The sequence below is a fragment of the Mirounga angustirostris genome, unplaced genomic scaffold (genome assembly GCF_029215605.1).
Source record: "Mirounga angustirostris isolate CCGP_5_RB_7025 unplaced genomic scaffold, mMirAng1.0.hap1 SCAF_3, whole genome shotgun sequence".
NCBI lineage: Eukaryota > Metazoa > Chordata > Mammalia > Carnivora > Phocidae > Mirounga > Mirounga angustirostris.
The window spans coordinates 163366434-163389233 of record NW_026991711.1 but is presented as its reverse complement, the minus strand read 5'-3'; the positions used below and the strand labels follow the sequence as shown (position 1 = coordinate 163389233).

At 37.1% G+C, this 22800-nt stretch overlaps 1 protein-coding gene across 3 annotated transcripts in view; it reads right to left on the bottom strand.

Annotated features, from left to right (window-relative positions):
* Nucleotides 1-22800, bottom strand: part of NBEAL1 (neurobeachin like 1) — a 188150-nt gene that overhangs the window by 24833 nt on the left and 140517 nt on the right. For all 3 annotated transcript variants that reach the window (XM_045868178.3, XM_064586933.1, XM_064586934.1), the window contains 5 exons: nucleotides 20823-20953; nucleotides 18001-18110; nucleotides 12850-12967; nucleotides 9889-9986; nucleotides 2932-3048 (listed from right to left, as the gene is read on the bottom strand). In XM_045868178.3, coding sequence (XP_045724134.1) covers nucleotides 2932-3048; nucleotides 9889-9986; nucleotides 12850-12967; nucleotides 18001-18110; nucleotides 20823-20953 — 574 coding nt within the window. The remainder of the gene's footprint in view (nucleotides 1-2931; nucleotides 3049-9888; nucleotides 9987-12849; nucleotides 12968-18000; nucleotides 18111-20822; nucleotides 20954-22800) is intronic.

Genomic DNA, 22800 nt, shown 5'->3' with positions numbered 1-22800 from the left:
GCTATATTTTTTATAGAATTTCCTTTTGGGTTTAACTTTTAAAACATAGATCTATTCCATTAAGTGAGGCAATCCCTGAATGCTGTAACAATAGGGCCAGAAAATACAGTTCTCAGAAAATATCTGCCATTATCTTATTACAACATGAAAGAGAATAGTGATTTGAACTAAGTTTTTTGATATAACAATAGTTCATATATTATACCTCACATTTATTAGATAAATAATAACCTAACATTATTGGGTATATACTATGTGCCAGGTGCTATTCTAAGAGTCTTATATAATTAAATAATGAATTATAAACCATATAAAATTAGTCCCTATCTTTTCTCTTCACTCTGTGAATCAAGAGAACTTCCATTCGAACAAACATAAATGAACATGGCATTTGAAGAAATCCACTTATTAGGCCTTTGCTTTAACTGCTACCTCTGTTTTCTTCACCATTTTAACAATGAGGAAGAGATAACCTACAGAGAGGCCTTCTCTTTTCTTATGAATGAGTGAGGAAATACCTTCCCCTATGATAACAAAAAGGGATTAACAGATTATTAGTACCCCAGGATATCTATTATGTTCTTTGTCCTGCTCCAGATACTGGTCCTTGGAATAGCTAGCTACCCTGTGACATGGTAGGTACAAAGGGACAAATGTCACTGAATCTGCAGATGGAACTTGGAATGCATTATTCTATAAAAACAATGTCATAAATGATTAGACATGATGAAATCATTTTATCACTGTTGCATAATATAGTACAACATGTCCATCAGATTATGTGTTAAATAATGGGTTGCCCTATGTGCAGTAAAGAGTAAACACAGCAGGCTCGAAACAACTCTCAGAAAGGCCTTCCTGCAAGGTTGGCCCTTGGCTGGCATCTGGGAACTTGGTGGGTAGAGTTCCCTGCACTGATATAAAACTTGTCCTCAATGACAAAAGTGGTTCGCTATTCCTAGACTATTTGTGCAAACAACATGGTTTATGCTGAAGACCCTATTTTCTCCTGGGAGTCTAGAATTTTGGAATGTGCTAGGCAGAGGATGCCTATGTGACCAGCCCCCAATAAAAACCCTAGGTGTTGAGTCTCAATGAGCTTCCCTGGTTAGAAAAACATGTGTTTTCACATTTCATTACTGGGAGAATTAAGCATGTCCTATGTGACTCTCCCGGGAAAGGATTCTTGGATGCTTGTACCTGGTTTCCCCTACACTACACCTCATGTGCCTTTGCCCTTTGCTGATGTTGTTTTGTATCCTTTCACTGTAATAAAACTTTAATTGTGAGTACAACTATATGTTGAATACTGTGAGTCCTTCTAGCAATCACCAAACCTGAGGATGGTCTTGGGGACCCAGAACACATCTAGGAATTAGTCGTAATTCTTTTTTCTTTCTTTCTAAAAGCTCTATACCTAATGTGGGATTTGAACTCACCATCCCAAGATCAAGAGTCACATGTTTTACTGACTGAGCCAGCCAGGGGCCCCAAATTAGTCATCATTTCTAAGCACTGTTTCTATGTATGCTGAGTTCCAGGCAACTGACTTAGATACTTTGGGAAAACAACTGATTCTGAAGAGTTTGTATTGTTAAACACTAATAACTATATCTCACTAAACATGAATCTAGGAAAGGAGCGGCAAGAATTAATTATGAAGTACTTTCAGAAACATGGGAAAACATTTACATTAAACTACTACAGAGGATACTACAACATTATTCATTTGAATAAAACTCAGTAGAAAGCTAACTATAATAGAAATGTCCTAAAATTTTTTTATACCAAATTATCAAAAAATTCTATAAAGATTTCCCATGACACTGAACCTAAGAAACACATTATAATGATGCTCTAATGCAGGATTGGACAAATTTGGCCTATGGTACAAGTGCAGCCTACCACCTGTTTTATAGGCTGTGGGTAAGCAAAGAATGGTTTTTACATTTTTAAATGGTTCTATTTAAACTGGTTACATATGTACCTACACAACATTCTTGATTTTGCCTTTTGACTACAGAGTCCAAAATATTTACTATCTGGCCCTTTAAGAAAAGTTTACCAATGTCTGTTGTATTGCATGAGAGTTATTGCTTGTTCCACACTTTTCCAAGCTATTCTTAATAACTTTTTATCATCATTTTTTCTTCTTGCCAAGAATATTATGTCTTAACCAAATTTATAGGTATAAATGCATTTCATATTCACATGCTGAACCAAAGTAATTCAATATGTATATTTAAACATTTAAAAAAAGTACTTTCAATATGTATATTTAAACATTTAAAAAAAGTTCTTTTTTTTAAGATTTTATTTACTTATTTGACAAAGAGAGACACAGCCAGGGAGGGAACACAAGCAGGGGGAGTGGGAGAGGGAGAAGCAGGCTTCCCGCCAAGCAGGGAGCTCGATGTGGGGCTTGATCCCAGGATCCTGGGATCATGACCTGAGCCGAAGGCAGACGCCCAACGACTGAGCCACCCAGGCGCCCCTAAAGTAATCTTTCAATTATAGCATTAACTATCTTGTTTTACTTGATTATTCCTTCTGATATTAGCAATTAACAATCTGACTTATTGGGCCATATTTTATAAATGAGCAGACACTATAATTAGGAGTTATTACACTCCCTCTGCATATCATTTCAGCTGTCATGAAAAGCAATTTAAATCAAATTATTTATTCTTCCTTGTCTGGAAAATGTGACGTAGAATAAAGCAAGCCAAGATAAACAGGTCTCAGTACCACTCAGCCGCAAACAAAAACTTCCAGTAAGATTGTTTTAAAAATCCAAGAACATATTATTGCAACATTCTTTACTATTTTGGATTAAATATTATGACCCCCTCTTTACAGAATAAAAGGAGCATTGACTGGTGTATAGAATTCACAGAGAAAATGCTTTGATATTACCAAGTTGGATATTACCTCTATAAAAAATGACTTGAGTTCAGAGAGGTGTTGAAATAGGTTTAGGGTTGAAGTGTCTGTTTTGGTCTGCTTCTGCACTGCTTCTTCTGCTGACAATCTAGGAGGATGTGGTTCCTTCAAAATAATTTTGAGAAAAAACAATTCCATAACTATATTAAGACGTCTCTCACTGTATTCCTTTGTACATACTGGGCTCTAGCTATACCAGATTACATACCATGCACTGTTGACAAATTCTAGGCCATTGCTCAGACTGCTCCTTCAGCAGAGTCTTTACCCTGTTCATTTCTAGAGAAACCCTACTTCTACTTTAAAGTTTTTCTTATTGATGTATTCTTGAATTTCTAAACTAGAATTAATTATTCTCTTTTATTATTTTTACCAACACATTGCTTTGTTTAGTCTTTTATTTAGTAATTATTTCTATGTTGGATTATATAGTTGTTTATGGTATATCTTTTCCAACCAGGCAATGGGTATCTTTTTTCTTTTAAGTTTTTTTTTTTTTTTAAGTAATCTCTACACCCAATGTGGGGCTTGAACTCACAACCCCGAGATCAAGAGGTGCACACTCCACCAATTGAGCTAGTCAGGTACCCTTAGGTAAAAGTTATCTTAAAATCAGAAAACAAATCTTATTCAATTTTGGATTTTTGATACCTAGAATTGTATATAAGTATGACAGATGCTTAATAAATACTTGGTAAAATTAAATGAATCATTCAAAGTCAAAATTTATATGGGTAAATCCTTATTTCCTGAAATAAGATCAAAATGTCAATACTATTTGAATCAAATTATAAATATAGCTCCATCTGTTTTCAAATAAATTAAAATATTCTTCCTTAACTTTAATGTTAGCAACATAGAATGGTGTTATCTTCATAAATAAGAAGTAAATGGTAAATCAAATTAACAAGCAAAAGGCATAATTAAAATGCAGAACAGAATTCCATCTAAAGGGGATTTTTCCATCTCCATCACAAAATATCAGATTATAGAAAAATAATATGACAGCTATAAGTACCTCAATATTTAGCTCTCAATCCACATGAGTATTTATTCACTTTATTTTAAATCAAAGGCTGACTGGGAGTTAAGATGGTGGAGGAGTAGTGGGACCCTAAGTTTGTCTCATCCCTCAAATACAACTAGATAGTTATCAAGTCATTCTGAACACCCAAGAAATCAATTGGAGTTCTGAGAAAAGAAATGCTGTAGGTCTACAAGTAGAAAAGCAACCATTGTTTGGAAGGTAGGAGGCACAGAGATTTGAATCTGGTGTGATATAGCTGAGGATACTGCAGTGGGGAGGGGGGCCTGCTTAAGGAGGCTACCACAAAGTATTATAAGCAGCGGAGTGCAAAATCAGAACTTTTAGAAGACTGCAACTACAGTGAAGGACATGCCTGGCTTAAAGGTGCTAGATGGTGAAGTGGGGCAGAATCCTAGGTGTCACAGCGTGATCTGAGGATCCCTGGGGTCACAAGAAGAATGGGTGGTAGCTAAGTAAGGCACAGTTCCCAGGTAGAGGAGTGCAGAAGCCACCCAAGAACAGCGAGTCTAAGTGCCAGCTTTCTGCTCTGTGTTGCCATAAACTGATCCCCTACGTGATCAAGCGACTGCTTTCCTGAGACAGGTCCCCCAAATGGCAGAAGTGTGGCAAGACCATCCCTGGGAAGAACAGCGCAGGTCCAAACCCTGGGAGTCCCTAAACTTTGGAGTTTTGAAACTCAGTCGCGTGCCTGGGATAAAAAAGCTTGGACACAGGCAGCGTGAACACAGAGTTCTGACAGAAACGGGGGAGACAAGAGTATGAGTGCTTTTCTGTGAGGGCTCACTGAAGAGTGGGGAGTGCAAATTTTCAGCTCCGGGGCTCGAAAGCAGAATGCTGCCATATCCATCATGCCCATCTGTGCTGAAGTCTTCAGGGAGCAAAAGAGCACCCCCTAGTGGAGCCTGGAGCCACTTACACCAAGCCCAGCCTCCCTGTGCACTGCAGGCGCATTTCCACTAGGGCAACTGCACCTGAGAATCAGCACAACGGGGCCCTTCCCCCAGAAGACCAGCACAAACAACTCCCTTGCACCAAGTCTACTGATCATAGATGGCTGAAAAACTTTGGCTCTAGGGGAAAACTAGCATTCTTTGTATTTTATTCTTTAGTTATTATTTTATCTTTTTCCAATTCTTTTTTTAATCCTTTTTTAATTTTCACTTTTATAAACATTACATATATATGTTTTATTTTTTGTTTCTTTTCATTGTATTTATATATTTTTTTCTTATTTTGGGATCTAGTTTATTTTATTTTTAAGATTTTATTTATTTGAGAGAGAGAGTGAGAGAGAGAGATCATGAGCAGGGGCGAAGGGTAGAGGGAGAAGCAGACTCCCCACTGAGCAAGGAGCCCAATGTGGGACTCGATCCCAGGGCCCTGGGATCATGACCTGAGCTGAAGGCAGAGGCTTAACCAACTGAGCCACCCATGTGCCCGGGATCTAGTTTCTTTTAACAAATAGACTAAAACACATCCAGGATTTAGTTTCTCTCTGTTGTTGTTATTGTTGTTTTTTTCTTTTTCTTTTCTTTTCTGGACAAAATGACAAGACAGAGAAATTCACCCCAAAATAAAGAACAGGAGGTAGTACTCACAGCCAGGGATTTAATCAATACAGATATAAGTAAGATATCTGAACTAGAATTTAAAACAACAATTATAAAGATACTAGTTGGGCATGAATAAAGTAGAGAAGACATTAGAGAAGAATCCCTTACTGTAGAGATAAGAGAACTAAAATCTAGTCAGGTCAAAATTAAAAATGCTATAACTGAGATACAGACCCAAGTGGAGGCCATAAAAACAAGGATGAAGGAAGCAGAAGAGTGAATCAGTAATACAGAGGTAAAATTACACGAAGTAATGAAGCTGAAAAGAAGAGGGAAATAAAACTATTAGAGCATGAAGGTAGACTTAGGGAACTCAGCGATTCCAAAAAGCAAAATAATATCTGTATTAGAGAAGTCCCAGAAGAAGACTGGGAAAAAGGGGAGAGAAGGTTTATATGAACAAATCATGGCTGAGAACTTTCCTAACCTAGGGAAGGAAACACACATTCAAGTCCAAGAGGCACAGAGAATTCCCCACAAAAGCAACAAAAATAGGTCAACACCATGAAACTTACAAATTACAAAGATAAAGAGAAAATCCTGAAAGCAGCTTGGGACAAGAGGTCCTTAACGAGTAGACATGTAAGGCTGGCAGGAGACCTGTCCACAGAGACCTGGTAGGTCAGAAAGGACTGGTATGATATATTCAACGAGCTAAATGGGAAAAATATGCAGCCAAGAATACTTTATCCAGTAAGGCTGTAATTCAGAATAGGAGGAGAGATAAAAACTTTCCAAGATAAACAAAAACTAAAGGAATTTGTGAACACTAAAGCAGCCCTGATTAAAGGGGGCCATTTAAGCAAAAGAGAGACCAAAAGTAACAAAAACCAGAAAGGAACAGAGACAATCTACAGGAACAGCGACTTTACAGGTAATACAATGGTACTAAATTCGTATCTTTCAATAATTACACTGAAAGTAAATGGACTAAATGCTCCAATCAAAAGACACAGGGTATCAGACTGGATAAAAAAACAAGACCCACTGATATGCTGCTTAAAAGAGACTAATTTCAGACCCAAAGACACCTCCAGATTACAAGTGAGGGGGTAGAGAACCATTTATTATGCTAATGGACATCAAAAGAAAGCTGGAGTAGCCATCCTTATATCAGACAAACTAGATTTCAAATTAAAGACTGTAATAAGAGATGAAGAAGGACACTGTATCATAATTAAAGGGTCCATCCAACAGGAAGATCTAACATTTGTAAATACTTATGTCCCTAACTTGGGAGCAGCCAAATATATAAATCAATTAATAACTTAAAAAAAGTCATTGATAGTAATACAATAACAGTAGGGAACATCAACCCACTCACAGCAATGGACATATCACCTAAGCTGAAGATCAACAAGGAAATAAGGGCTTTGAATGACACACTGGACCAGATGGACTTCACAGATATATTCAGAGCATTTCATCCTAAAGCAGCAGAATACACATTTTTTAAGAGTGCACACGAACATTCTCCAGAATAGATCACATACTGGGTCACAAATCAGGACTCGGCCAGTACAAAAAAGACTGAGATCAAACCATGCATTTTTTTGGACCACAATGCTATTAAGCTTGAAGTCAACCACAAGAAAAAATTTGGAAGGACCACAAATACATGGAGGTTAAAGAACATCCTACTAAAAAATGAATCGGCCCATCAGGAAATTAAAGAAGAATTAAAAATAAATACACGGAAGCAAATGAAAATGAAAGCATGACAGTTCAAAACCTTTGGGATGCAGCAAAGGTGGTCCAGAATGAAGTATATAGCAATACAGGCCTTCCCCAAGAAGCAAGAAAAGGCTCAAATAAACAGCCTAACCTTACACCTACAGAAGCCAGACAAAGAACAGCTAATAAAGCCTAAACCCAGCAGGAGAAGATAATTAATGAAGATTAGAGCAGAAATCAATGAAATAGAAACCAAAGAACAGTAGAACAGATCAGTGAAACTAGGAGCTGGTTCTCTGAAAGAATTAACAAGATCGATAAACCCCTGGCCAGACTTATCAAAAAGAAAAGAGAAAGGACCCAAATAAATAAAATCATGAATGAAAGAGGAGAGATCACAAACAATACCAAAGAAATACAAACAATTATAAGAGAATATTATGATCAATTATATGCCAACAAATTAGGCAATCTGAGACACGGATAAATTCCTAGAAATATATGAACTACCAAAACTGAAACAGGAGGAAATAGAAAACCTGAACAAACCCATAATCAGCAAAGAATGTGAATCATTAATTTGAATCTCCCAAGAAACAAAAGCCCAGGGCTGGATGGCTTGCCTGGAGGAATTCTACCAAACATTTGAAGAATTAATACCTATTCTTCTGAAACTTCCAAAATAGAAATGGAAGGAAAACTTCCAAACTCATTCTCTGAGGGCAGCGTTACCTTAATCCCAAAACCAGACAAAGACCCCACCAGAAAGGAGAATTATAGGCCAATATCCCTGATGAACATGGATGCAAAAATTCTCAACAAGATACTAGCTAATAGGATCTAACAGTACATTAAAAGGATAATTCACCATGACCAAGTGGGATTTATTCCTGGGCTGCACAGGTGGTTCAACATCTGCAAATCAATCAACATAATATACCACATTAATAAAAGAAAGGATAAGACCATATGATCCTCTCAATAGATGCAGAAAAAAGATTTGACAAAATACATAATCTTTTCTTGATAAAAACCCTCCACAATGTAGGGACAGAGGGAACATACGTCAACATCATAAAGGCCATATATGAAAGATCCACAGTGAATATCATTCTCAATGGCGAAAAACTGAGAGCTTTTCCTTTATGGTCAGGAACATGACAGGGATGTCCACTATTACCACTGCTGTTCAACACAGTACTAGAAGTCCTAGCCTCAGAAATCAGAAAATAAAAAGAAATAAAAGGCATCCAAATCAGTAGGGAAGAAGTCAAACTTTCACTATCTGCAGATGACATGATACTCTATGTAGAAAACCTGAAAGACTCCACCAAAAAATTGCTAGAACTGATACAGGAATTCAGCAAAATCGCAGGATATAAAAAAATATATATATATAAAAATCAATACACAGAAGTCTGTTGCATTTTCCTTCCATTTCTATTTTTTGGAAGTTTCAGAAGAATAGGTATTAATTCTTCAAATGTTTGGTAGAATTCCTCCAGGCAAGCCATCCAGCCCTGGGGGGATGGAGTAATTGGGTGATGGGCATTAAGGAGGTCACTTGATGTAATGAGCACTGAGTGTTATATGCAACTGATGAATCACTAAATTCTACCCCTGAAACTAATAATACACCATATGTTAACTAAATTGAATTTAAATAAAAAATTTAAAAAAAAAATCAAAGGCTGACCTTTCCATCATTTTTTATGGTGATAAAAACTAATTAGCACTACTCATATGAAAAAAAGTAAAGCTGGTGCAAAAATATTATAGAATCTATTTTGAAGCACAATGAAGTGTTCTGTTTTCTTCTGTTACTTTTGCATTCTATCAGCAGATAGGTATAAAGCATTGATTTTAAACATGACCGTTCTGTAAAAAACCATGTTGGAGGCTTCAAACAAACTCTACTAAGGAACTGTAGTAATTACAAAGCTTAGTCTGATAACTGAATTAACAGAAGTTCAACATATTTATAAGCCAGAATTTAGATACATTCTTGCTGTAACAGTTGTGGAGATTCAATTTATAAATATTTACTACACAAATACTATATGCAAGAAAGATATAAAATGATTAGGAAAAGGTGGCTGCCTATAGCATAATAAAGTGAGGCAAATGCACAAATATACAACTAAGGCAGAAAATGTCATTATTAGGATATAAATAACAGCCCACAGAACATGGGAAGTGATCTAATTCAATAAAAGAGTTTACAGCTATTAATTCAGAGGAGACACAGCATGGTAGAAAGACTTTTGAGTTGGATGGTCATGCATCCAAATCCTGTTCCAGTCACATTTTAGTTGTTTAAACAAAAAGTGATTGGCTTTCTGAGTAAATATAACTCCTCTGTGACTCAAGAGTTATTGACTATATACGTTTGACCACAATATTTTGTTATTTCAAAATAGGAACAATCATTTAAATCTATTTACTTTTTAAGTGACAGTATAATTTTCTTAAATTCTAGATAATTCTGAGAGATACATTTTTAAATAATTAAAGTACTTGAAAATGCTAGTAGTACTCTAGCAATTAAATTCTAGACTTACGTAATCAATAACTTTTTTTTTTTAATAATCAATACCTTTAATGACTTACCTTTAACAGTTGACAAGGTGTCTGCCCAAAATTATTAATCATCCCTTCTAAGGCTTTTCTTTCCTTCTCATCTGTTAAGGCATCCAGATCCACAGCTCCTAAAACAAAGAGAAGTAGTCAACTCACTACAGAGTGAAAACTAAGCAAGCCACATAACTGATTAATATAGTGGAGACTGAATAGTGTATTTTCAACAAAATAGCATTCTGTTTTTCGGTTTATAAGAATATTGTGAGACAGGCAATTTTGTATACGATTCTGTTTATTTATTTATTATTATTTTTAAAGATTTTATTTATTTGACAGAGAGAGACACAGCGAGAAAGGGAACAGAAGCAGGGGGAGTGGGAGAGGGAGAAGCAGGCTTCCCGCAGAGCAGGGAGCCCAATGCGGGGCTTGATCCCAGAACCTTGGGATCATGACCTGAGCGGAAGGCAGACGCCTAACGACTGAGCCACCCAGGCACCCCATATTTATTTATTTATTTATTTTAGAGAGCAAGAGAGCACATGAGAACACAAGTGGAGTCGGGGGCGGGAGAGGAGCAGAGGGAGAGGGACAAGCTAACTCCATGCTGAGTGTGTAGCCCAACTCAGAGCTTAATCCCACGAGCCTGAGATCATGACCTGAGCTGAAATGAAGGGCTGGACGCTTAACAACTGAGCCATCCAGGCACCCCAAGAGGCAATTTTTAAAAAAAACAGTGACTTCAAACATTAAATATGTATAAAAATACACTCCATCCATTATTTAGAACAAAAATATTTTAAACAAAAGTTAACTGGTAGTGCATAAAAGTTTCTCTTGAAAACGTACAAACTGGGGCGCCTGGGTGGCTCAGATGGTTAAGCATCTGCCTTCGGCTCAGGTGATGATCCCAGGGTCCTGGGGTCGAGCCCCACATCGGGCTCCTGGTTCAGTGGGGAGCCTGCTTCTCCTTCTCCCTCTGCCTCTCTCCCTGCTCATGCTCTCTCTCTCTGTATCTCTGTGTCTCAAATGAATAAATAAAATCTTTAAAAAAAAAAAAAAAGAAAACGTACAAACTATTTCACAGTACACCTAATGCTGTCTTCATGATAAGCTGAAACAAGTATAATAACCACACAAAATACTGTTAAGTTACTGCTTATTTAACAAATACTGGGAAAGGTGATATTCTGGTTAACTGATTATACCCAACCATACTTGATATGGTTAGTAAGCGGCCAAACTAGGTAAGTTGGATTTCAAAGCCTATGCTCATAACCACCATGCATACTACCTCTCTACAAAACTATTATCAAATGAATATGGCAATGCAAAAACATACTTGTCTGTTTACCAAAAGGCATGTGGACTCTGCTCAAGTTCACATAAATTCACACTATTCACAATCTTTACTACTGAAGGATTAGAAAAAAACTACTTCTTAAGGCTTTCAAAGCCTTCAGAAAATGTTCTTGATCCCGAGCTAAATATTAGAATGATGTCAACCTATTTTACCATTTGAAGAGTTTGTTATTTATAATACTAAAGGTCTTCTTTGCACTTATTGTAGGACCTGACTGAATAGGACACTTAGGGCCAGTAATCAAAAACTTTTATGCCACCAATAACTGACATTTATAATTAGATTTACATATATACTTTTTTTTTTTTTAATCCCCCTTCAGTCTTCCCTGCACCTACCTCCCCTCTGGCAATCATTAGTTTGTTCTCTGTATTTAAGAGTCTGTCTTTTTTCATTTGTTTTGTTAGAACTTATTTACATCATTTTTAAATTCTAACAGTTATTTTTTTTAAGTTTTATTTAAATTCCAGTTAACATACAGTGTAATATTAGTTTTAGATATACAACATAGTAATTCATCAATTCCATACATCACCTGTTGCTCATCAAGACAAGTGCACTCCTTAATCCCCATCATCTATTTAACTCCTCCCCCACCCCCACTGTAATCATCAGTTTGTTCTCTATAGTTAAGAGTCTACTTCTTGGTTTGTCTTTTTTGCCCCCACCCCTTTACTCATTTGTTTTCTTAAATTCCACATATGAGTGAAATCATATAGTATTTGTCTTTCTCTGACTTATGTCTCTTAGCATTACAGCCTCTAGGTCCATCCATGCTGTTACAAATGACAAGACCACATTCTTTTTTATGGCTAATGACCCATTGTGTGTGTGTGTGTGTGTGTGTGTCTCACATCTTCTTTATCCATTCATCTATCAATGGACACTGGTTGCTTCCATATCTTGACTACTATAAATAATGCTGCCATAAACAAAGGGATACATAGATCTTTTCAAATTACTGTTTTCATACTCTTTGGGTAAATATCCAGTAGTGGAAATCATAGCATACTTCTATTTTTAATTTTTTGAAGAACTTCCATACTGTTTTTCACAGTGGCTGCACTAGTGTACAAGGGTTCTTTTTTCTCCATATCCTTGCTAACACTTGTTATTTCTTATGTTTTTTATTTTAGCCATTCTGACAGGCATAAGGTGACTTCTCACTGTGGTTCTGATTTGCATTTCCCCGATGATGAGTGATGCTGAGCATCTTTTCATGTGTCTGTTGGCCATCTGTATGTCTTCTTTGGAAGAATGTCTCTTCAGGTCCTCTGGCCAGTTTTAAAATCAGATTTTTTTTGGTGTTGAGTTGTATAAATTCTTTATGTATTTTGGATATTAACCCCTTATTGGATATATCACTTGCAAATATCTTCTCCCACTGAGTAGGTTGCCTTTTTGTTTTGTTGATGGTTTCCTTCACTGTGAAAAGTGAAGATTTGCATATATACTCTTAACTACTATTTAAAAAAACCCACACATCAGTCTCTTAGTATTTCAAATAGAAAAGATCATTAAAACTATTTTTAAATGTAGTCTTTCTCATGACCAAAATATCATGTATAAAGATCAATTAAATGATACTTTCCATCAATGGAATGTAAGATAAAAAGTATATAGGCTTATACCTTCATAACTACAGTAATAGAAAACATTGAGTGCTTCCACTGCCGCTGGCCCCCTCTGTTTATAGCCAAAAATCAGATCTATCCATTCATGAAGATGAGCAGAAACATATTCAGACTCCTAGAAAAAGAACAAATAATATAGAGATACCTTCCAACTACAATGTAAATATTGGTCCTTTAAAAGGTAAGAGAAAATTAAGCATTTCCACGCACAAATCTTATCACTGTTAATAAAATTATCTCAAAATCACGTTAAACATTCAATCAGTATCTACCACATATTTTGGATATATTCTATCTAGTATAATGTAGACATATTTATTAATTTTTTTTTGAAGATTTTATTTATTTATTTGACAGAGAGAAACACAGCGAGAGAGGGAATACAAGCAGGGGGAGGTTAGTGTGAGAAGCAGGCTTCCCACTGAGCCGGGAGCCCAATGTGGGATTCGATCCCAAGACCCCGGGATCATGCCCTGAGCTGAAGGCAGACACTTAACGACTGAGCCACCCAGGCGCCCCATTTATTAATATTTAATAATATGTATACACCTCTTAACTAATGGGTAAAGAAAATAACTCAAGTATTCTAATAGCCTAAATACCAACAACAAAATACTTAATAATGGCTATGGATATATATTTGCTGTGAAATTTCCACTGAAATAGCTATCTAGAATTCAATTCAAAGAAACAAACCAGTTGGGGTTGATTAAAGGTGGCTGAAAATCACCCCTCCAACCTACCCGACCCGACACCACCCCACTAAGAAGGTGGACTGTTTGGCAGGCAGAGCCTTGAAGGACCTCCTGAAGCCTGTTAGTGATGGTTTTAAAAAGGTATGGGAATTGTTATTGGAGACAGTAGAAAAGGGGGCTCAAGTTTAGTTCCATCAAAGATAGAAAGAGTACCTAATCAACTCATGAATCTGGGGATAGAGATTTTTTTTTTGGTTTCTATTTTAATTCCAGTTGGTTGATATACAGTGTAATATTAGATTCTGGTGTACAACATAGTGATTCAACATTTCCACACAATGGGTGGGGGGAGGGGTTAAATAGGTGATGGGGATTAAGGAGTGCATTTGTTGTGATGAGCACCTGGGTGTTATCTGGGGATGGAGATTTTCCTGCTAATTGGATCTTTTAGCAGCCTGTGATAAAGTGTGGAAGGAGTAAGATGAATTTAAAAAAAGAACTATTCATGGGGCACCTGGGTGGGCTCAGTGGGTTAAGCGTCTGCCTTCGGCTCAGGTCATGATCCTAGGGTCCTTCTCCAGTACTGGCTCCCTGCTCAGCGAGGAGCCTGCTTCTCCCTCTCCTCCCTGCTCATGCTTTCTGTCGCTATCTCTGTCTCTCTCTCTCAAATAAATAAATAAAAATCTTAAAAAAAAAAAAAAGCTATTTAGGTTTTAAGCATAACTTTAAAAAAATATAAAGGAGCAGGTCTTGCTGGCTTCCAAATAAAATTATTTCTCATTCGGGCGCCTGGGTGGTGGCTCAGTTGGTTAAGCGACTGCCTTCGACTCAGGTCCTGATCCTGGAGTCCCGGGATAGAGTCCCGCATGGGGCTCCCTGCTTGGCAGGGAGTCTGTTTCTCCCTCTGACCCTCCCCCTCTCATGCTCTCTCTCTCTCTCTCTCTCTCTCAAATAAATAAATAAAATCTAAAAAAAAAAAAAAAGTTAAAAAAAATTATTTCTCATTCCCAGGATACTAGAGAGCAAAGACTAATTGAGAAATGGCCAAGGTCAATGATCAAATCAGGGTGTCACCAGTAAAATATGGCCTCAGGCGAAAGTTTAGTTCAAGAGTGTGGCTGTGAAGCAATCTGCTGAGACTTCAAAGCTTTAAGGTTGTGCTGCACAGACCCACTCAACTAGAAAATAGAACATCTTAAGAATCTTATTTCCACAGTAGCCTCCCACTGGGCCCAGAGGAAATAAGAGGCTGTTTAGATTCTAAAGTAATGTGAAATGGTTTTTATCCAATAAAGTTGATGCATAAGAAACCCAGAAAAATTTAAAAGATATTGTATTAGTTCAGTTAGTTCAGACTGAAAGAGACAAACTTCAAAAAGGATGAGACTGTTGGCTTTCAATTTACTGTGGTTAGGTAAGACGCTGACAAAGATATTCATGCACTTTTTTTTTTTTAAATGTAAAAGAAACAATGACTCAAAGCAGGAAGCTAAGAGCCAAAGGGTAAAACAAAATAGCCATAGAGAACCACTCCTAGGGAATAGCACTGGGCCCTAATGAAAGAACTGAAAGCATGTCCCTGCTGGAATTCTGAATTGTTATAAACCAGTTACTGCTAGGTACCTCTTGTTTTTCTTTCCCCCACCTTTTTAAATTAAATTCTATGCCCAACGTGGGGCTCAAACTCATGAACCAAGAGATCAAGAGTCACATGTTCTATGGACTGAGCTAGCCAGGCACCCCTTCTAATCTCCCTTTTGAATGAGAGTGTCTATGATAGTTCTTCTGTCTCTGTCATAACACTGTTGTTATGTGGGGACAGATAACCTGTTTCTCTACTCCACAGTCTTCAGATGCAAGAGCAGACAAACCTGAGTAGTTTTGTGCCCACATGGATTTAATTTAGATTACTAACAAGATTCTGGACTTCAGACCTCATGCCTTCATGAGGCATGGATCAGCAAATTACTTACTGCTTGTGGGCCAAATTTTACTAGCTCCAGATTTGTATAGTAGTACAACAAAGCCACATCCATTTTCTTTTGCATTATAATGGCAGAATTTTGACACAGACCTTAAAGCCAGCGAAAATATTTACTACCTGGTCCTCTATAGAAAAAGTTTTCAAGGGCACCTGGGTGGCTCAGTCGGTTAAGCGTCTGCCTTCGGCTCAGGTCATGATCCCAAGGGTCCTGGGATAGATCCCCGCATCAGGCTCCCTGCTCAGCGGGGAGCCTGCTTCTCCCTCTCCCACTCCCCCTGCTTGTGTTCCCTCTCTCGCTGTCTCTCTCTGTTAAATAAATAAATTAAATCTTAAAAAAAAAAAAGTTTGCAGATCCCTTACTTAAAGGTCCCTGACATGAGACTTTGGGAGGATCTTGAGAGGAAGTATGTACATTTTGCATGTAAGAGGAATGCAAATAATTTGTAGTCAGAGGGCACACTGTATGTGGAGGATTAAAGATGGTTGCAAATTCTTTTTTGCAACCTCCCACCACTGAGAGATGGAGTTTACCTTCCCTCCTCTTGAATCTGCACTGATCCTACTACTGTATGACTCTGACAAGGTGACACAAGTGCTGTGACCGTTCACAGGCTTAAGCCTTAAGAAAGCATGGAAGCTTCCAATTTTGTACTCCTTCCTGAGCTGTAGACATGTACATGTCTGACTAGCTAGAGAGGCCACATGAAGAGGAGATATCCTGAGATTACATGGGAAGGAAGAAAAGCCCAGCATTGCATTGTCTCACTCAATGCAGCCTCCAGATGACTCCAACCTCAACTGCTGTGACTGCAAGGGCATGAGAACCTCAAGCAAGATGAGAACTGCTCAGTTGAGACCAGTTAATTCACAGAACTGTGAGAGATAATAAAATGACTAAATTTTAAGCCACTAAATTTTGGATAGTTTATTGCACAGCAATACATAACTGAAACACAGGCTTCTAACATATTAATATAAGGAGCATGTCTTCCCAAAATCCTGGACCCCTACACTTCATGTCATAGGTAATACAGAGGAATGCATCTGAGAAGTTCCTGGCTATCTAATCAGTAACAGATTTTTTCTGAGTTGCTTAATGTTTTTTCCAATTCCTTATTCATGCATAGTGTTACTGCTTACAAATATTATGATCTAATCCTGAATTTTATAAATTTGACATACTATATACTAATGACAAGGAACGTTTCCAAGTATTGGCCTAATTAGTTTCAGACTCCGAAACATTTCAGTTTAGATAGAGAACTAAGTGGACTATTGTAGGGGGGAAAAAACGCATCATTTACAAAATGACACAATGTCAGTGTTTAACTCTCACTACTCTTTTTTTTTTTTTAAGATTTTATTTATTTGACAGAGAGAGACACAGCGAGAGAGGGAACACAAGCAGGGGGAGTGGGAGAGGGAGAAGCAGGCTTCCCGCTGAGCAAGGAGCCTGATGCGGGGCTTGATCCCAGGACCCTGGGATCTTGACCTGAACTGAAGGCAGACGCTTAACGACTGAACCACCCAGGCGCCCCTCTCACTACTCTTTTAATCCCAAACTGGAAATTCAACTAAAAACTAACATTTTTTTAAAGTGGAATTTAGGATTTAGCAGTCGTATTAAAAACTTACTGAAATCCTTCAGAGAAAACAAAAATGTACTCATCCTTGTTAGATTTTTTTTTTTTAAAGATTTTATTTCTTTCTTTATTTGAGAGAGAAAGAGAGCACAAGCACAAGCCGGGGGAGGGGAAAAGGAAGAGGGAGAGAGAATCTCAAGCAGATTCCACACTAATCATGTAGTCTGACAAAGGGCTTGATCCCAGGACCCTGAGATCATGACCTGAGCTGAACTCAAGAGTTGGACACTTAACCGACCAAGCTACCTAGGAGCCCCCTCATCCTTGTTAGATTTGAAACAAGTGGGAACTGCAAAACACCAAACGACACCAGCTTGGTGGTTGGAATAGTTTAAAATACAACAGGCAGTTATCTTATAGAACTGAATATATATATATATGTTTTTTTGCTATATATCCTTGGGACTATACCATATTCTTACTGTATCAGAAGATTCAGAACCTCAAAATAAATTACCATATTATACTCTCTACAATGGTATACATAACAGATGAAAAATTAATCTAGAAAAATAATTAATAGCCAGATATACATCAATCTATTCTCTAGAAAACACATGCATCTCTATCTTAGTGATCTAATAAATAAATACAAAAATCTGAGGTGCCTGGGTGGCTCAGTTGGTTAAGCGGCTGCCTTCGGCTCAGGTCATGATCCCAGTGTCCTGGGATGGAGTCCCGCATTGGGCTCCTTGCTCAGCGGAGGGCCTGCTTCTCCCTCTCCCTCTGCTTGCTGCTCTGCCTACTTGTGCTCTCTCTCTCTCTAATAAATAAATAAAATCATTCAAAATAAATAAATAAATAAAAATAAACACAAAAGTCTTACCAGAGCTTTCCTATGTTTATAGATGAAATCTTCAGCTGACTTAGCCCATTTGGGGAGAATGACATCATTTACTACTTCTTTGGAAACTTGTAGACAACCCAAGTTAAATTCTAAGACAAATAAAAGATAAATGCATCAAATCATTTTAGATTTAAATAAATCAAGTAAAACAAGTATAAGGGCACAATCTTTAGCAAAACTGAGGCTTCTTTTCTTCTCTAAAAGGTGAGAACCAAGTTCCCTTCTTGATCTAAATTTACTGAACAGGTAAAAATAATTCTTATATTGAAATGCATTTTATCAGTTGATTAAAAAGGTAAATGAAAATAAAATACTTTCAAATTAGTTATTACAAAGTAAATCAGATTAACAATTGATTTTTGGTTGAGAAGTGGGGATGACCAAAATCTTAACCTACACAAAAATGCAATATTCAGTATTCTTCTTACATTAAAAATAATTAATATAGTCCTTCTAATGGTTAATTTACAAAATACAGCTCCTAGCGCTTTTCAGTGTAACTTATACTTTAAATTCACTCAGTGGAAGTGTTGTATTTGTCATAATAAAAAATATATATTTGTATACCATTCTTCTAAGTAGACACTGATATCATAAAGATTTGCTCATATAATTAAAATACAGTATTTTGACAAAATTGTCCCAAAGATGAAGTTTTCTTGTTTATATAGTGTGGAAAGAGAAAAGTGTTAACATAAAAGACCTTCATAAAAGAAGCTGTCTTAAAATATCAGTGTGTCCCAAAGCTGAATAGAGAGGTCTGAATGTCATAGAATGACAGGATGCACAGGGCCTGTGGCTTTGTTAATGAAACTACTGTGTAACAGACATTGTTGCCAACCTGCTAGCCATCCCTCCTTATTTGGTAACAGAACCTTGATTTTATTCAAGTATCCATCCTTGTGCTTTATTTTATGCCTGTAGCAGGCTGACTGGTATAAGGACAATGAGGAGAGGTTATAGGAAAGGATTTCTCACTCTTAAGAAATGACACAAATAATTAACAATCCACTTCTTTCTAAGACACTACTGTATCTGCCTATGAAGCCTAGAAATGCTTCAGTCATTTGTAACCACGAGAGGGAAGGAGCCAAGGACAAAGCCCAAACACTTAGAACAGCAGAATGAAAATACAGAAAGAACTTGGCTTTGATGATGTTGTTAAGCTACCTGAATACTACCATACCTTACGGTTTTCATTGTGGAAAATACTAAAATTTTCTTGCACAATTTTGAGTTGGTTTTATTAATATTTGTTTTACTAATTAATATTTGTTGACATTCTAAGTAATATACTTTGCTTTCTCCCACCTAACTCATTTCAAACAAAGAAGCAATATACAATTAGAAAAGGAAGCCAGCAGGACAGCAGTGCAAGATAGCAACTTGCTCTAGCGAACATCAGAAATTGTCAAACTAAGAGTATCTTAACTTCTGTGTTCAAATTTAATCTGCTCATCCTCCTAGCCCAGACACCCTGCTTTGGAGGCTCCAGTCCTATGGCTAAGAGTCTAGGGCCAGAGTCCGTCAAGAGATTCATTTGATTTTCTGAAAGTGACCAATTTTATTTTATTTATTTATTTTTTTAAAGATTATTTATTCATTTGAGACACACAGAGAGAGAGAGCATGAGCAGGGGGAGAAGCAGGGAGAGAGGGAGAAGCAGGCTCCCCGCTGAGCCAGGAGCCTGATGCGGGGCTTGATCACAGGACCCTGGGATCAGACCTGGGCCGAAGGCAGACGCTTAACCATCTGAGCCACCCAGGAGCCCCTGAAAGTGATCAATTTTAAGTGCCTTACTCTGAGAAATCAGATGCCCTGCCTCCAACAGCATGTCTCAGGGTGCATGATCAGAGGACATAAAGCCCCGGATATGCTCTCCCTAGTGTGGCAAACAACTCTACTGAAGAAGCAAAGGGTCAAACATTAATACTTCATACTAAGGGAGGAAAAAGAAGTTGGTAATGGTCCACTGACACTGTAATTTACCTTAAGAACCCCGGTAGTAACCATCTTGTCATTTTCTTACTGTGCTTAAAAATAAATCTAAAATTACTTCATAGAGGAAGTATTTGGATATTTTTAAAGACTGTCTTTGGCTCCATAATTCTCTACTGCAAAAACATAATATGATTTTTCAAATATTGTGGCAACTTATACCCTATCATTAATTTCAATTTGCCTCCTCCCTTCTGCTCTAAACCAGGAGTCAGCCAACTTTTTCTATGAAGTGTCAAAGAATAAATATTTTTTGCTTTTTAAACCCCTGGTCTCTGTTGCAACTACTCAAATATGCTGTTATGCTATGAAAGCAGCCACAATCTGTATGTAGATGAATTGGCTTGGCTGTGTTCCAGCAAAATTTTATTTATAAACAAATGAGTTTACACCCTGTGGATGTGACCCACGACTTACAGTCTGCAAACCCCTGGTCTAAATCCTCATCTTATCTAACTCAAACACTTCTTTTTTTTTCTTCCCGCCCCTAACTCAAAAACTTTTAGCCTAAGTGGATAGCTATATGGCTGAAATAGCATATGGCCATTTTTGCTTTCTAGGAAACACTAACTCTGAATTCTCTCACCAATTCAAATTTGACTCATTTATCATGGTTCACCACAGCACTTCCCTGGAAAGTAAGACTATATCTGGGCATCAGTCAAACCCTCTCAATGAACAGTGCACAGACAGAATGAACCTTAAATAATCTATAGAATATCATAACAATATCCTGAAAGGTATTTTTCAGGATCCTTCACTGGGACCTGTTGAGTCAAAATTTTTAATCTCTTATTTCTTACGATTTTGATTTTCCAAAAACTCTGGGAAATAGAAGAATTCAGGAATAAGTTCCTTCACATCATATGGGTTGTCCATGAGAGCCTGCCATGTGGCGGGGATGGAATGGAACTGTCGATCTGCACAGTCAAACCTGCACGTGGAGATTGATAGAGAACAGTGAGTACTTAAGGACAGCAGCAACAGCCATGAAACAAACCTTACACCTCCTTCAGGTTTCCTAATGACTAGAGTTTCTCTTTCGTTAATCTTTCTCTTAATGTCTAAAAACACAATCTGGGAGGCACCTGGGTGGCTCAGTCAGTTAAGTGTCTGCCTTCGGCTCAGGTCGTGATCCCGGAGTCCCGGGATGGAGCCCCGCCTCGGGCACCCTGCTCAGCAGGAAGCCTGCTTCTCCCTCTCCCACCCCCCCTGCTTGTGCGCCCTCTCTCTCCTGTCAAATAAATAAATTCTTTTAAATAAAATAAAATAAAAACACAATTTGTTTTTCCTTCTTATGATAATCTATCTTTCAAATTTTGTTGCCAGGAACTAAATACTGTAACTTTAATCACTAGTATCATTTTATTTAAAAGAGCTGAAAACCAAATCACACTGGAGAAAATTTTCAAGTAATTAAATGTAAACCTAAGAGACTTTTAAAGAAAGGCCTAATTTTTGCTGAGTAAAATTCATTACCGAGAGTGAATAAACATTATTCGGATATTTTAGAATCACAGAATTTAAATATCATTGTTAATATACATGATTAACAGATCCATAGGAATGCTGCTGATTTAATCCTCTATACATAAACACCTTTGCAAACTCTTCTGCTAAAAACCAGAGGGTAAGTTAGGGAAATAGTTCTGTGGCTAAAGCTTTTTATATTTTACTTGCATATACTATTATTTTAAAGTTCCACCACAGGCCTATGGTAGTTGCAAGAAGGTCAAGTAGTCATGTTACAATTTTATTATACTGTTTTTATGTATTTGTTTTATTCACAAAAAGCATAAACCCCTCTGTTTCATCACCTTTGATATTGTTTTCCTGGATTTACCTAGTAATGACTTACTAAATGACACTGATGACTATTTTGACTCTTTTTATGCCTACCAGTCTTGGTTTGAGGTGGAGCTGAACTTAGCAGAACTCTGAGTTTAATTACAGTCAATGTTGGGTCATCAATAAAGTCTAATAATGGTGTATCCAAATTTAAGGAGATATAGTTTTTTTTAAATTTTTTATTGTTATGTTAATCACCATACCTTTAAGGGGATAGAGTTTTAATGGTAGAATTTTTTGTTTGGGTAAGGGAGAACAGCTTTCCTGAGATATAATTTACATATAATTCACAATTCAATGATTTTCAGTATATTCATGAGTTGTGCAACAATCACCACAAATTTTAGAACATTTTCATCACTCCAAAAAGAAACCCTGCATCTATTAGCAGTCACTCGCCATCCACTCTATCTCTACTCTCTGGCAACTACTAATCTACTTTCTGTCTCTATGGATTTGTCTCTTTGGGACGCTTCACGTAAATCATACAACATGTGGCTTTTTATGTCTGGCTTATTACATTTAGCATACTGTTTTTGAGGATCATTCATGTCGCAACATGTATCTATCCTTCATTCCTTTTATCTACTCATGGCCAAATAAGATTCCCATTGTACAGATATACTACATTTTATTTATTCCTTTCTCACCTGACAGATAAACAACCTTTGGGCTGTTTTTACTTTTTGGCTATTACAAATAATGCTGCTATGTACACCTGTCTACAAGTTTTTGTATGAACATATGTCTTCAATTATTTTGGATATATAGCTAGGAGTGGAATTACTAGGTCATATGATAATTTTATGTTTAACCCTTTAAAGAACTGCCAGACTGTTTTCCACAGAGGCTACAGCATTTTTAATTTCCACAGGCAGTATATAAGGGTTCCAGCTTCTCAACATGCTCGTCAATACTAGGTATTATCTGTCT